Source organism: Mytilus galloprovincialis, chromosome 13 (genome assembly GCF_965363235.1).
Source record: "Mytilus galloprovincialis chromosome 13, xbMytGall1.hap1.1, whole genome shotgun sequence".
Lineage (NCBI taxonomy): Eukaryota > Metazoa > Mollusca > Bivalvia > Mytilida > Mytilidae > Mytilus > Mytilus galloprovincialis.
In genome coordinates, this window is record NC_134850.1 from 49732513 (window position 1) to 49746515 (window position 14003).

Below are 14003 nucleotides of genomic sequence, written 5' to 3' on the forward strand. Positions count from 1 at the left end.
AAAGTGAAATCGTCTCATTTGTCATAAATTGAGGTACTGAGATGACTGAGCATGTCAAATTCGATGTATAAGTCTACAAATGAGAAGGAAGAAGCCGTGTCTGTTGTTTCGTTAATTTCTAGATCTTGTAGATACTAGTTATTAGAACTTTGACTTTTTGGTTAGGTCGAATAATCTGTGTGCAAAATAAAATATGTGTGCTTTTTGAAAGTTTATACAGTGAAATTATCATTGACGTTTTATTTGGAGTCCAATTAATCTTTTTTCTCATCGCAACCTGTATCGTCTTCAACTGTAGAAACAACAGGTATATGACTAATATTCATTTGTAATGGCGAGACAAATTGTCAAACTCCAGAAAAATGAAAGTATGAACAAGCTAAGATTAACCCAAATGATGAAATATTCAACCGAAAGGGAACTAAATATCAGTTTAATATAATTTTACATTAATTTCGAGTTGAATAAACTTGCTTGATCTTATGTTTAAAACAGATGATAAAAATCAATACCATTTGCCCAAGTTCCTAAAAAGTAGTCTGATATAGCAGTATGAAGGTTTGTAACACTGGTTTCTCCTCTACAGTATCTATCCTGTGCTGCCTCAATAAACTGTCGATGGTACCAGTAGATAACAGTAGCACCATCTGCTCCTCTCTCAACTGAAAGTAAGGCACATCAAACACATTAAAGGTAATACAGGAATACTTACTCAATATTGTAATTACAATTATTCACACAAAGGCTATAACAGGAATACATTTTCAAAAGTGCATTTACGATTAGTCACATAAAAGCACCTACAAAAATACATATATTCAATTGTTGTCGTTTATGTGTTACATATTTGTTTTTCGATAATTTTTTGTACATAAATAACGATTGAATTAGTTTACACTGCCATTTCGGGCCGTTCATAGCTTACTTTGCGGTATGGGCTTTGTAGATCGTTTTAGGTCATGTTACAAAAAACAAATAGTATTGTAGAGTATGTTAAACAAACCTAAAAACTATTGTAGATCATGTTGTATTAAAAATGGTTTTAGGTCATGTAACACAAACCTGAGTATTGTTGTAGATCATGTTACACACACGATAATATTGTTGTAGATAAAGTTACACACCTGTACATATTGGTGTAAATCATATAACACACACATATATATTCATGTTGATCATATAACACACATGTAAATGCTATTATAGTTCATGTTACACACATTAATATAGTTGACGAACTTGTTACACAAACCTGATAATTGTTGTAGATTTTATCACACACACGTACATATTGTTGTAGATCATGTAACATAAACCTATGTTTAGTTGTAGATTATTGTACACAAACCTAAATATTGCTATAGATCATGGAATACAGTGGAATATTGTTTAAGATAATGTAACACAAACCTACGTATTGTTTTAGATCATGTAAAACAAACCTTAATATTGTTTTAGATTATGTAACACAAACCTAAGTATTGTTGTAGATCATGTCGAAGTCGCACCAGTAGTAATGGGGGAAGTCTTCTGATAGGTGGTGTCCAATATTCATACACATCATTTAGCACATCATCATCACAAGCCAATATGTCTTCTAATTCTGTTTCAGTCAATCCTAGTTTTGCTGTGCAATGATCAAGTAATTTTACTCATTTAAAAATATGATTCTTCATTTTTGGAATACTATTAATAATGAGTTACATAATAAGATATTACCACCTATCATTTTTTTAGTTTTCCACTATTTATTCTTGCCTTAATTTCTCGGATAGGATTCCAACTATCACTTTCTTTCTATGTGTTAATCGAAACATAAGGTAAAACATTAACATGATTTATTAGACATGCAATTTAGCTGTATTTTCCTATCCAAAATTCAAGTGTTCAGTTTTGATGTTATCTTTGTTATTCTCATCAAATATTGTCAAATGTCTTATCGTTTGTAGTTGTATATGTTATTTTTGTTCTGTTCTAATCGTGTGTTAGGGTAAAGATTATAATTAACTACCCAATTCATTTATAAGATTTTAGTTTGTGTCAACTAAATTTTCACGATGTATTTGGTTTAAAGATTGATTTAGAAGAAATACCGATATAGGTAGATTCCCGTTTGAATGGTTTTATACTAGTAATTTTTGTTGGGGCCCTTTATAGCTTGCTGTTTGGTGTGAGCTTCGGCTCCGTGTTGAAGGCCGTACCTTGACCTATAATGGTTTACTTTTATAAATCGCGACTTGGATGAAGAGTTGTTTCATTGGCAATTATACCACATCTTCTTATATCTAGATAATACGATTAATTATATAATTAAAACAACCATCTTATATTAATAAGTGTTATAATTTTCATTGTTGCTATTACTAGTAATATCAGTTTTACAAAGCTAACCTTGAAATATATCCTATTTTTGGAAATTTTCAGAAATTTAAATGTGACATCTCTTTTGTGCGTTGATCTCTTTCGCTAACTTATAATACGTTGTTCGGCTGTATTTTTTATGTGCTGATTTAGGTTGTTTTACGTATTCGTTTTATTCTGTAGTTAGTTAGCACTTTGGTGTTAACATGTCTATCTATTATAGTCCTTTTTATAGATTTACTGTTTCCAAAATTATGAACTATATAAATACTAAGGATTTTCTTATCCCAGGCAGGTAACCTTAGCCGTATTTGGTACAACGTTTTTGAATCTTTGGTCCTCAATGCGTTTCCACTTTGTACTTGTTTTGGCTTTCGAACTTTTGTATCTGAGCGTCACTGATGAGTCTATATAGACGAAACGCGCGTCTGGCGTATTAAATTACAATCCTGTACCTTTTGATAACTATTGTTTGTGCACTTCTCTGTCCTGTATGTTCTCCGTTTAATTTGTAATATAGTTCTGTCATGTAATATTGTCATTTTAATGTTATATTTAACATTGCAATTAAAGCAGGAGGTTTGGCTAGCCACACAACCAGGTTCAACCCCCTCATTTTTTTTCTAAAAATGTCCTGTACCAAATCAGGAACATGGCCATTATTATATTATAGTGTTATGATATTGTAATTATGTTATATAAATGATATTGTAATTAGTGTATTTATTTATGTTGGCCTGATTTGTGTTGTGTGGCCTGATAGTTGTTTACAGAATAATCTTAGAACTGTGCAGTTTAGAAATCACTGGAACAATTACATAATGATTGGAACTTTCCAGAATGATCCCTATAAAAGATGCGTAATTTAAACTTCTACGTTATTCCAGAAACTTCCGTTATAGTTCTCTAGAACTTTCCATTTATAGAATGTTCTAGAATTTTCCTTGACAATTATATATATACAGACACTAAAGTTAAACACTCACTCTTGGATTTGGACTTAGACATCGATAGACATTAATATTCATAGCCTTTGGATTAACACTTTTATTCTACAAACAACATCATACTGGATTGTGACCGTAATATTCAGATTGGATTCCGAAAGATATCCGGATACAGATAAAGATAAAAGATTGGACTCATATTTTGACAGTTAAGTTGACAGTAATATTTGTGTAATACTTCTTGTAAACTTTTGTATAATAAATATTGTTAAATTTTATTATTGATTTGTGTCTTTTGTTGGCTACAATTTAAAGGCGATTTCTGGCCGTAACAGAAATTGGGGGCTCGTCCGGGATCTTAAAAATATTTTATTCAAAATTTGTTTAGTATTTGTATTATAACTAGCCAACAAAATTCTACAAAATGGCATTTGATGCTGGTAAATTTTTGAAAACGCCAGACCTGGAGAGTTTTGATAATTTAAAGAAAGAGGAATTAGTGTTGCTTGCTAAACAACTGAAATTAGTTTTTAAAGTATCTATGAGAAAACAAGTTATAAAAAATTTGGTTATAGACAAATTAGTTGATGCAGAAATTTTAGGTGAAGAGGCTCTTGAACTTAAGGTCGAAAATGTTGACGCCTTTAAATTAAAACAGCTTGAATTAGAACATGAACTCAAATTAAAAGAACATGAATTTAAATTAAAACAAGCAGAACTGGAAATGAAGGAAAGGTTGGAAATAGAGAAAAAAGAAAAAGAAGATGAATTTAAATTAAAAGAACTTGAAATGAGAGAAAGGCTAGAGATGGAAAAACTGAAAATTGAAATGGTCAAAGAAGAAAGCAACACTAAAGTCCAGTCGAAATCAGAATATTTTGATGCAGCAAAAAATATACGTTTGGTTCCCAGATTTTGTGAAAAAACAGTCGATAAATATTTTCCACAGTTTGAGAATATTGCAAATAATTTGAAATGGCCGAAACCATATTGGACTACGATGCTGCAAAGTGTTTTTGAGGGTAAGGCCGCTGAAATTTATTCCGCACTTCCATCAGAAAAAAGTTCTGATTATGATATGGTAAAACAGGAAGTTTTGAAAGCTTATGAACTAGTACCAGAAGCATATAGACAGAAATTTAGATCTTATAAAAAGTTTGATTCACAAACATATGTGGAATTTGCTCGGGAAAAAGAAGATCTATTTGATAAATGGCTTACGTCAAAGAAAACAGATAACAATTTTGATAACCTAAGACAATTGATGTTATTAGAAGAGTTCAAACAATGTGTTCATTTAGACTTAAAAACACATTTAGACGACAAAACTGTTGAGTCAATACATGATGCAGCTGTTATTTCAGATAATTATACTCTTTCACATAAAAGAAGTTTCAAGGGTCAAAATGTTAATACTTCCAGTGGAAATTACAAAAATCAAAGCACTGAGCATACTGATAGTAAGCCTGTTCCACAGAATAAGAGTCAGTCCAGTTATAATATGTCTAGTCCAAAATTTGATACTTTTGAGAAGAAGTCACTGACTTGTGCTTATTGTAAGAAGATTGGTCACCTGATGGCTGATTGTTTTAGACTCCAGAAGAAGAATGAACGAGATAATAAGCCGAAGACCAGTGCTTGTACGACACCTTATATTACCAGTACATTGGAATGCCCTGCGCGTCAGGCTTTTAAGTCCAGTTTTTGTGATTACATGGAGGAATACAAACCCTTTATGTCTGATGGGTTTGTTTCTATTGTTGATGATACCACTCTTCAGCCTATTAAGATTTTACGGGACACTGGAGCTTCTCAGACTTTATTGTTAGAAGGTGTGTTGCCTTTGTCCGAGAATACTTCTGTTGGTGCCTCCGTTTTGTTACAAGGTGTAGAGTTAGGTTGTATAGATGTTCCTCTCCATCGTATTTATCTGAAGTCAGATTTGATAACTGGACCAGTTATTGTAGGTGTTCGTCCTAATTTCCCTGTAGAGGGTGTTACATTATTGCTAGGAAATGATCTAGCTAGGAACAAAGTGGTTGCTGAACCAATTGTTACCAGTGAACCAGTGGTGGATGTTAAATCACCTGAAGATGAAGCTGAATTGTATCCAGCTTGTGTTGTAACTAGGGCGATGGCTAGAAAACAACAAGATGAGGATTTGCAAGAAAACCAGTTTGATTACATGGACCTTTCTGACACTTTCCTAGCCGACATTGAAGGTCCTGGTAGCTCAGAAAAGGCCATAATAAGACCACCTAATGTTAACAAGAATGTAGTAATGCCATGGCCAGACGTAAACAGCCATTCACTAAACAGAAAGAACCTTTTGGAAGAACAAAATAAAGACCCTGAGGTTCTTCAGCTCTGCAAGAGGGCTCAACCACAGGAGGAAGCAGACAAAGTGGCTGAATGCTATTTCCATCAGGACGGCATTTTAATGAGGAAGTGGAGGCCTCCTGATGCTACCCCAGAGGAGGAATGGAGAGTGGTATACCAAGTGGTGGTGCCTAAAGTTTATAGGCAAGAAATTATTGGTCTTGCCCATGACACCCCCTTGGCTGGACACTTAGGTATAAGGAAGACTTGCCTTAAGATCTTGCAGCATTTCTACTGGCCCAGACTTCGAAATGATGTCGCAGAATACTGCAAATCATGCCATATATGCCAGGTTGTTGGTAAGCCTAACCAGAAAATACCACCAGCACCACTTCTGCCTATTCCAGCCTTTGACGAACCTTTCAGCAGAGTTCTAATTGACTGCGTTGGACCTTTACCAAAGACCAAAACTGGAAATGCGTATTTATTGACGATCATGTGTACATCTACTCGCTTTCCTGAGGCTATTCCGCTAAGAAATATCAAGACACCTACTATTGTCAAAGCTCTTATCAAAGTTTTCACATTAGTAGGACTTCCTAAGTCTATACAGTCCGACCAGGGATCAAATTTCATGTCACGTTTATTTCAGCAAGTCGTGTACCAGTTAGGGATTGCTCAGTATAGATCAAGTGCGTACCATCCAGAATCTCAAGGTGCCTTAGAACGTTTTCATCAAACATTGAAGAACATGATTAGAACTTTTTGTCTTCAATTTGACAGAGACTGGGATGATGGAGTTCACTTTCTACTTTTTGCAGTCCGAGAGGCTGTTCAAGAATCGCTTGGATTTAGTCCCTTTGAGTTGGTATTTGGCCATACTGTAAGGGGGCCGTTAAAATTGATTAAGGAAAAGTGGCTTACTGAACAGACTGACCTGAATCTTTTAGACTATGTTTCTAGATTTAAAGAAAAATTGTATACTGCTTGTCAAATTGCTCAGAAAAACTTAAAAAATGTACAGAACAAGATGAAAATATGGTATGATAAAGATGCCAGGGATAGAGTTTTTGAGCCTGGTGATAAGGTACTTGTATTTTTGCCAGTCCCTGGACATCCTTTTCAGGCTAAATATTGTGGTCCTTATACAATAGAGAGTAAAATCAATGATCTGAATTATATTGTAAAAACTCCAGGTCGGCGTAAACAAAACAGAGTGTGTCATATTAATATGTTAAAACCATATTTTGAGCGTACTAATGAATGTGAGAGTAAACCAGTTGCCACTTTAGGCATGGTTAAATTTAAAAACGATCATGACAAACCAGATGTAATTGAACCACCTTTTAGTTGTAAAATTATGGAAGAGACAGTTAGATTGAAAAATTCAGAAATTTTGTCAAATTTAGATTCAAAACTTGCACATCTGTCTTTTGATCGTAAAGAAGAAATAAAAGCTTTGGTATTTTCTTTTAAAAATCTTTTTCCAGATGTGCCAAACAAAACCACTGCTGTTTGTCATGATGTTGATGTAGGAGATGCTTCTCCAATTAAGCAACATCCTTACCGGCTCAATCCACTCAAACTTGAAGCTATGAGAAAAGAAATTAAATATATGCTTGACAATGATATTATTGAGCCGAGTAACAGTGAATGGAGCTCTCCTTGTCTCCTTGTGCCAAAACCAGATAAAACCTTTCGTTTCGTGACTGATTTCAGAAAAGTAAATTCAGTCTCAAAATCTGATTCCTATCCGATTCCAAGAATAGACGATTGTATTGACAACATTGGTCAAGCAAAATTTGTGAGCAAATTTGATTTGTTGAAAGGTTATTGGCAAGTTCCACTGACACAGAGAGCTCGTGAAATATCAGCTTTTGTTACACCAGATGGCTTATTTCAATATACTGTAATGCCGTTTGGCATGAAAAGTGCTCCAGCTACATTTCAAAGAATGATCAATAATGTTATAAAAGATTTAAACTGTTGTTATGCTTATATTGATGATCTAATTGTATGTAGTGATAGCTGGGAACAGCATTTAACACATTTGTATGATACTTTTGATAGATTGTCACAATCAAATTTGACTGTTAATCTTGGTAAAAGTGAATTTTGTCAGGCTACTGTTGATTATTGAGGGCATACAGTTGGCCAAGGTCAAGTGAAACCTATTATGGCTAAAGTGGAAGCTATTTCCAAATTTCCTCCTCCTACAAATAGAAAACAACTTATGAGATATTTAGGCATGATTGGATTTTACAGGAAATTCTGTTCAAATTTTGCTACTGTGGTTCAACCACTGACTCATATTTTACGAAAAGATTCTAAATTTATCTGGAGTGAAAATTGTCAAAACGCTTTTGAAAATAGCAAATCACTTTTAATTAATAGTCCAGTTCTGATTACTCCAGACTTTAAAAAACAATTTAAACTTGCCGTTGATGCAAGCGATGTAGGAATTGGAGCTGTTTTATATCAAGAGACAGATGATAATGTTGAGAAACCTATATCATATTTTTCAAAGAAATTAGATAAACATCAGAAAAATTATTCAACTATTGAAAAAGAGTGTTTTGCAATGTTGTCAGCACTTCAACATTTTGATGTATATTTGAATCCCACTGTATATCCTATTCTTGTTTGTACTGATCACAATCCTCTCACCTTCATACATAAAATGAGAAACAAGAATCAGAGGTTGACTAGGTGGAGTTTATTGTTACAGGAATATGATGTAATTATAAAACATATCAAGGGTAAAGATAATGTAATAGCTGATGCTTTATCTAGAGCTTATTAAAACACTTTGTATATACTATGTATTTTTGTTCATATTATTCATGATAAGTTTTTGTTACACTAAAACTTCTTTTAAGGGGGGAGGTGTTATGATATTGTAATTATGTTATATAAATGGTATTGTAATTAGTGTATTTATTTATGTTGGCCTGATTTGTGTTGTGTGGCCTGATAGTTGTTTACAGAATAATCTTAGAACTGTGCAGTTTAGAAATCACTGGAACAATTACATAATGATTGGAACTTTCCAGAATGATCCCTATAAAAGATGCGTAATTTAAACTTCTACGTTATTCCAGAAACTTCCGTTATAGTTCTCTAGAACTTTCCGTTTATAGAATGTTCTAGAATTTTCCTTGACAATTATATATATACAGACACTAAAGTTAAACACTCACTCTTGGATTTGGACTTAGACATCGATAGACATTAATATTCATAGCCTTTGGATTAACACTTTTATTCTACAAACAACATCATACTGGATTGTGACCGTAATATTCAGATTGGATTCCGAAAGATATCCGGATACAGATAAAGATAAAAGATTGGACTCATATTTTGACAGTTAAGTTGACAGTAATATTTGTGTAATACTTCTTGTAAACTTTTGTATAATAAATATTGTTAAATTTTATTATTGATTTGTGTCTTTTGTTGGCTACAATTTAAAGGCGATTTCTGGCCGTAACAATAGGTCGTTTCTGTATGTGTTTCATTTTAGTGTTTCTGTTGTGTCGTTGTTCTCCTCTTATATTTGATGTGTTTCCCTCAGTTTTAGTTTGTAACCCGGATTTCTCAATCGATTTATGAATTTCGAACAGCAAGATACTACTGTTGCCTTTATCTAGGTATACGTAATCCCGACATGTGTTAATGTCGAGGTTATTACAACTAAATTACAAACACTTAAACTTTCTCCAGGATAAACGAATGCATGGACAGAAAAACACATTATTCTTCTTTTCAACTATTGGAAAGGCCAAAAAAAAACAACTATACATTATATGAATTAAATACTGGGTTATTTAGGTCAGCAAAAAAACGCAGTATGGGACAATAAGGTCACTTTTTTTAATATTATCAACCATTATTATGTGAACCAGAAGTTTACAATTTACTTTACATAAAAGAATGCTTCTATATTTCAAAAATTTCTAATTATTTTCATTCCAGATGTTGAGGGGAAACCATTTTATTCAAATATGAAGATGATCAGACAAAAACGAAAGTTTCGCACAGTAACAACATGTTGATTTAGGATTTAACTCTATCAAAATGCTACATTATGACATCACGGTTTTTTTTCATAAATTTATCAATAGTTGTTAAGTTTACTATGCATACTAAATATATTATCACGCCTGGTTTATCTTAAAGACTGTGTCGCTCAGTTTTAATTTTCTATGATGTATTGTGCAGAGTGTTAATTGTTTTGTTTTTTGTTGCAGTTTGGTTTTGAACATGACCTTTGTCAGACTATCTTCAACGTTTGAACTTGAATTTCAATTTAAATACAATTTTTCAAACATGTTACCTGCAGTTAAATATCCTAAAGTTTTAGACACGAAATGATATCCATGAAGGTTCTCCAGTTTTGCAAATAGACCATTTATAGCTTCCCTCACAGTCTGAAACAACTGAATGCTTGAAACATCCATATAAGATGTCCACTGAGAAGCTTTTAAGAAACAAAGATTCAGATACAATGGAACAGGACACTGATCGTATGATTTATATAAAAATTCTTCCTGTTCTTGAGTCAATTGTCGTTGTTTCCTTTTCAACCAGTGATTTAAAATTAATTTCACATCAGCTCTTGGGATAGATGCCACAGGAATAAAACATTCAACAGGAACTTTACTCTAAATACAAAAAACATATGATGTATACTATAAGACAGGTGCTAAGTGAAATATAAGCGGAGAAGGTAAAAGTCTTTTACATTCATATTCAATATATGAAATACATCTTATCTATTTGCATCCGTGCGTATTTACAAAGAGCAAAAGTCATAAATGACACAAAACCTTTATTAACGGTAATTAGTTAGATTTATATACAATTGGTGCCATGATTGAAGGTATTTATCACACTCATGACATTAATAGTGTCCTTTATGGTAATATTAATATCAATAAAAATATAATTTTGATATACGAATTTTTGTTTTGGATTATCTTAAAAATGGTTTGTATCGTAATGTTGACTTTTTATTGCATTTACATGGAATTATGCATTTTAAGTAATATTCATGTTATTGCACCTTTGTCAGAGAATCAAGATTCTATTCCCCTCGATAATTATACTGTGTTTTTCACACTTATATTATTTTTGAGAGGCAGAACTCTATTTAAAAGAATGTGATTGGCTTTGTTTGACATTTGAAAATATAACACATTCGATTGTTGAGAGTTGATGTGTTTAGTATTGTAGGAGATTCCAGGGTTATCAATTTATCTCTTAAAATTGTTGTTAAATATGTGTTCAAAGCGCGCAGTACTATTTTTTTGTTTCTGAAATATAATATTCCTAGCAAAACCCTTCAATTCTAAAAATGTTGTCTAAAGCTCTGTGTAATTTAAAAAAAAAATTTGATGCTGGTGGTGGTGGGGGTCGTTGCTTTTTCTTTTCTAATTTTATTTCATATCAAATTATACCCGAGTTCTTTGACACTATAAACACTGCAGTACTGACTAATGAACTGGTGATACGAAAAGTCCACTAGCGGTTGTATCGGGCTTGTGGTGTAAATAGTTATCAAAGGTACCAGGCTGAAATTGTATATACCAGACGCGCGTTTCATCTGCATACGACTTATCAACGACGCATAAATCCAAAGAATTAGAAGCCAAACATGTACAAAATGTAAGACTATTGAAGACCCAAAATTTCAAAAAATTATAACCAGTATGTTTAAGGTTATCGGTGCATGTGATAATAAAATCCTTTGTTTGTCTAATAAATCAAAGTTTTGTAAACAATAAATTTATTAAAATGAAACTCCATGTCAACATCGAAGTGCTGACAACTGGACTTAAGGTATCCTACAAACAGTGGTGTAAAAAAGTATCTTAAAATTTAATTTCAGTTCTCATAATTCCAAATTTTATTTTATATCGAGGGTTTTAGTTAAAACTTTAGAAGATTTTTTTATACCTTGAGATTAGGAAATGCTTCATACTTTTGGTCTTCTAAGGTTGATACTATAACTTTTACATGAGGATTGCCTATAAATGGTGGTAGCCACCTCATTCCTCTTGCATTGTAAGAAGGGTCCAATTGGTCAAGAGAATCCAGTATTAGGATTAAAGGACTTGTGATATTTATTGTTTCAGGTTCTTTTGTTTCTTCTATATCCTCTTTGGATGTTGCTGTTTCTTCTAAATCCTCTTCGGATGTTGTTGTTTCTTCTATATCCTCGTCGGATGTTGTTGTTTCTTCTATAGTATGTTCGGATGTTGTTGTTCCTTTTATAGTCTGTTCGGATGTTGTGCTTTCTGTTTTATTAGGTTTGGATGTTGTTCCTGCTAAAATTTGTTGAAAAATAGACAAAGCTTCTGCGATGCTCTAGAAAAAAAGAACCTATAATTTACATGCATACTAATAATTTATGATATTTTTTTCCATGTAAAACAGAATTCAAGTTTTAAACTGCTATTTGTGTTGTTCAGATAACTATATGGAACAAAAATACATAGCCATCTTGTTATTGAATTCACACAATTAAAAATAAAATTAGTTCATTTAATTATTCAACATACAATGACGTTGAAGTACTCGATATTTTGTATAAAGCCAGTTGTTTCAGAAGATAAAACTATGTAATATTAACGACATATTACAATCATTTGCAATGTTATTGAAGTGACGTCTTGCGCGATAAAGGTAAAAACTAGTGTGATGTAACTGAAATTGTTGTCCTCATTATCATTTCCCGGCTTCATAAATTTGGATTTCTTTTATAACATTCGATTCTAATTGAAATATGTACTAAATACTAACGGAACAGTGGAGAATTCAAAATGCATACTTCTGCACAACCAGTTGTTATAAGGAACTAAAGGTTTTTTTGCTTCATTCTATAAAAACATAAAAAATCCTACCTTTGGATTTATAATTTCTAGGCTTTTGGCTACGCTGATATGTTCTGTCAAACTACATAACAAATCAAAAAGGTTGGAACTTTTCGGAGTTGTTCCAAGAAACCTACCAACATATATAAATCTCGTGTTTATTAATCAGAAAATAATTAGAAGAAAATAGTAAACGTAAACTATGAAACACTTGTCCGTTTGCTATTTCTGTTATAAATAAGACCTGTTTAACACAAGATATTTCGTTGTATCAATAATAGACACATACTTCATGTAAAAAAATAGTAGATAAACATAACTATATGTATTTAAAAATATAACAAAGTCTGTAAATGGCAAACTGAATACTAAATTTGTATTTGCTAGCAATAACGGATGGCACCCTTCCCCCGTTGCCAATCGAGCAGCAGCCATATTAAAAATTACAATGTTAAAGAGTTCATGTACACATGCAAATTATCATTTTTGTAAAGTTACATCAAGTATGAAGCATTCTGATATTTTAGACATTTTTGCTGTGTCAATGGTTACGGCGGCCATTTGAAAATTCCAATTTCAAAATGCAACTCTGCCTATGCAAGTTGCCAATTCAGTAAAGTTTCATCCAGTTTGCAGCACTTTGATTTTTTTTAAATTTTGGACATTTTTGCTGTTTCCATGGTTATAGTTGATAATTCAAAAATTCTAAAAGCAGACATCTCATCGCCGCATGCCATGTTATATAGCAACACAGTTTCATTGTCTTTGGTGAAATACTCTTTAAGGAAATGCTGATTTTTTTGCATTTTCTTATAGGGTCAACGTAAAACTTGTCACCAGTTTCCTTGACAACGGCAGCCATTTTGAACTATCCAAACAATATCTTGACATCTTAGCATAATGGGTATCATTTTCATAAAGTTTCATTCAGTTGGGTCTCATAACGAAAGAGTTAGAATTTTTAATATTATAGCTATTTCCATGGTAACGGCAGCCATTTTGAAAATTCCGAAGTCAAACTGCAAATTAGCACATGCCAGTTAACGTTCCTGCGAAATTTCTTCCAGTTTTGGAACACTTTGATTTTTTCGCATTTGTTCAGTTTCCATTAAAACGGTTGCCATCTTGAAAATGCCAACCCCCGATTGCACATCTTCACATGGTGGTCAACATTATGGTAAAGGTTCAGCAACACTGGTTCATTCAATTCCGAGAAATATCGCTAACAAAATGTGTAGAAGAAGAGTAAGGAAAAAAGGATTGGATAATAACAATACGTCACCCCAACTCCGTTGAGGGTGCCATACTTAATGGTTGCTCGAATAGTACAGATGAAAACGATTTCACTCATCGGCATATTTTAATTGTGAGTCCATGTTCATAGCATTTTCATATTTAAAGTAAAGAATTAATATACATATTTAGAGGGAAAAGCATTTTTAATGTTATGGTTTTGGTAATTTTTGTGCGCAATGTGCTTGTAACTATTTTCATTTGT

At 32.7% G+C, this 14003-nt stretch overlaps 1 protein-coding gene across 1 annotated transcript in view; it reads right to left on the minus strand.

Moving 5' to 3' along the window:
• Positions 1–486: 486 nt before the first annotated feature.
• LOC143056139 (NACHT and WD repeat domain-containing protein 2-like) overlaps positions 487–14003 on the minus strand; it is a 54032-nt gene continuing 40515 nt past the window's right edge. The window contains exons 10-14 of the mRNA XM_076229224.1: positions 12536–12638; positions 11589–11999; positions 9967–10294; positions 1475–1627; positions 487–662 (exon numbers count right to left, since the gene is read on the minus strand). Of these exons, the coding sequence (XP_076085339.1) occupies positions 487–662; positions 1475–1627; positions 9967–10294; positions 11589–11999; positions 12536–12638 (1171 nt within the window). The remainder of the gene's footprint in view (positions 663–1474; positions 1628–9966; positions 10295–11588; positions 12000–12535; positions 12639–14003) is intronic.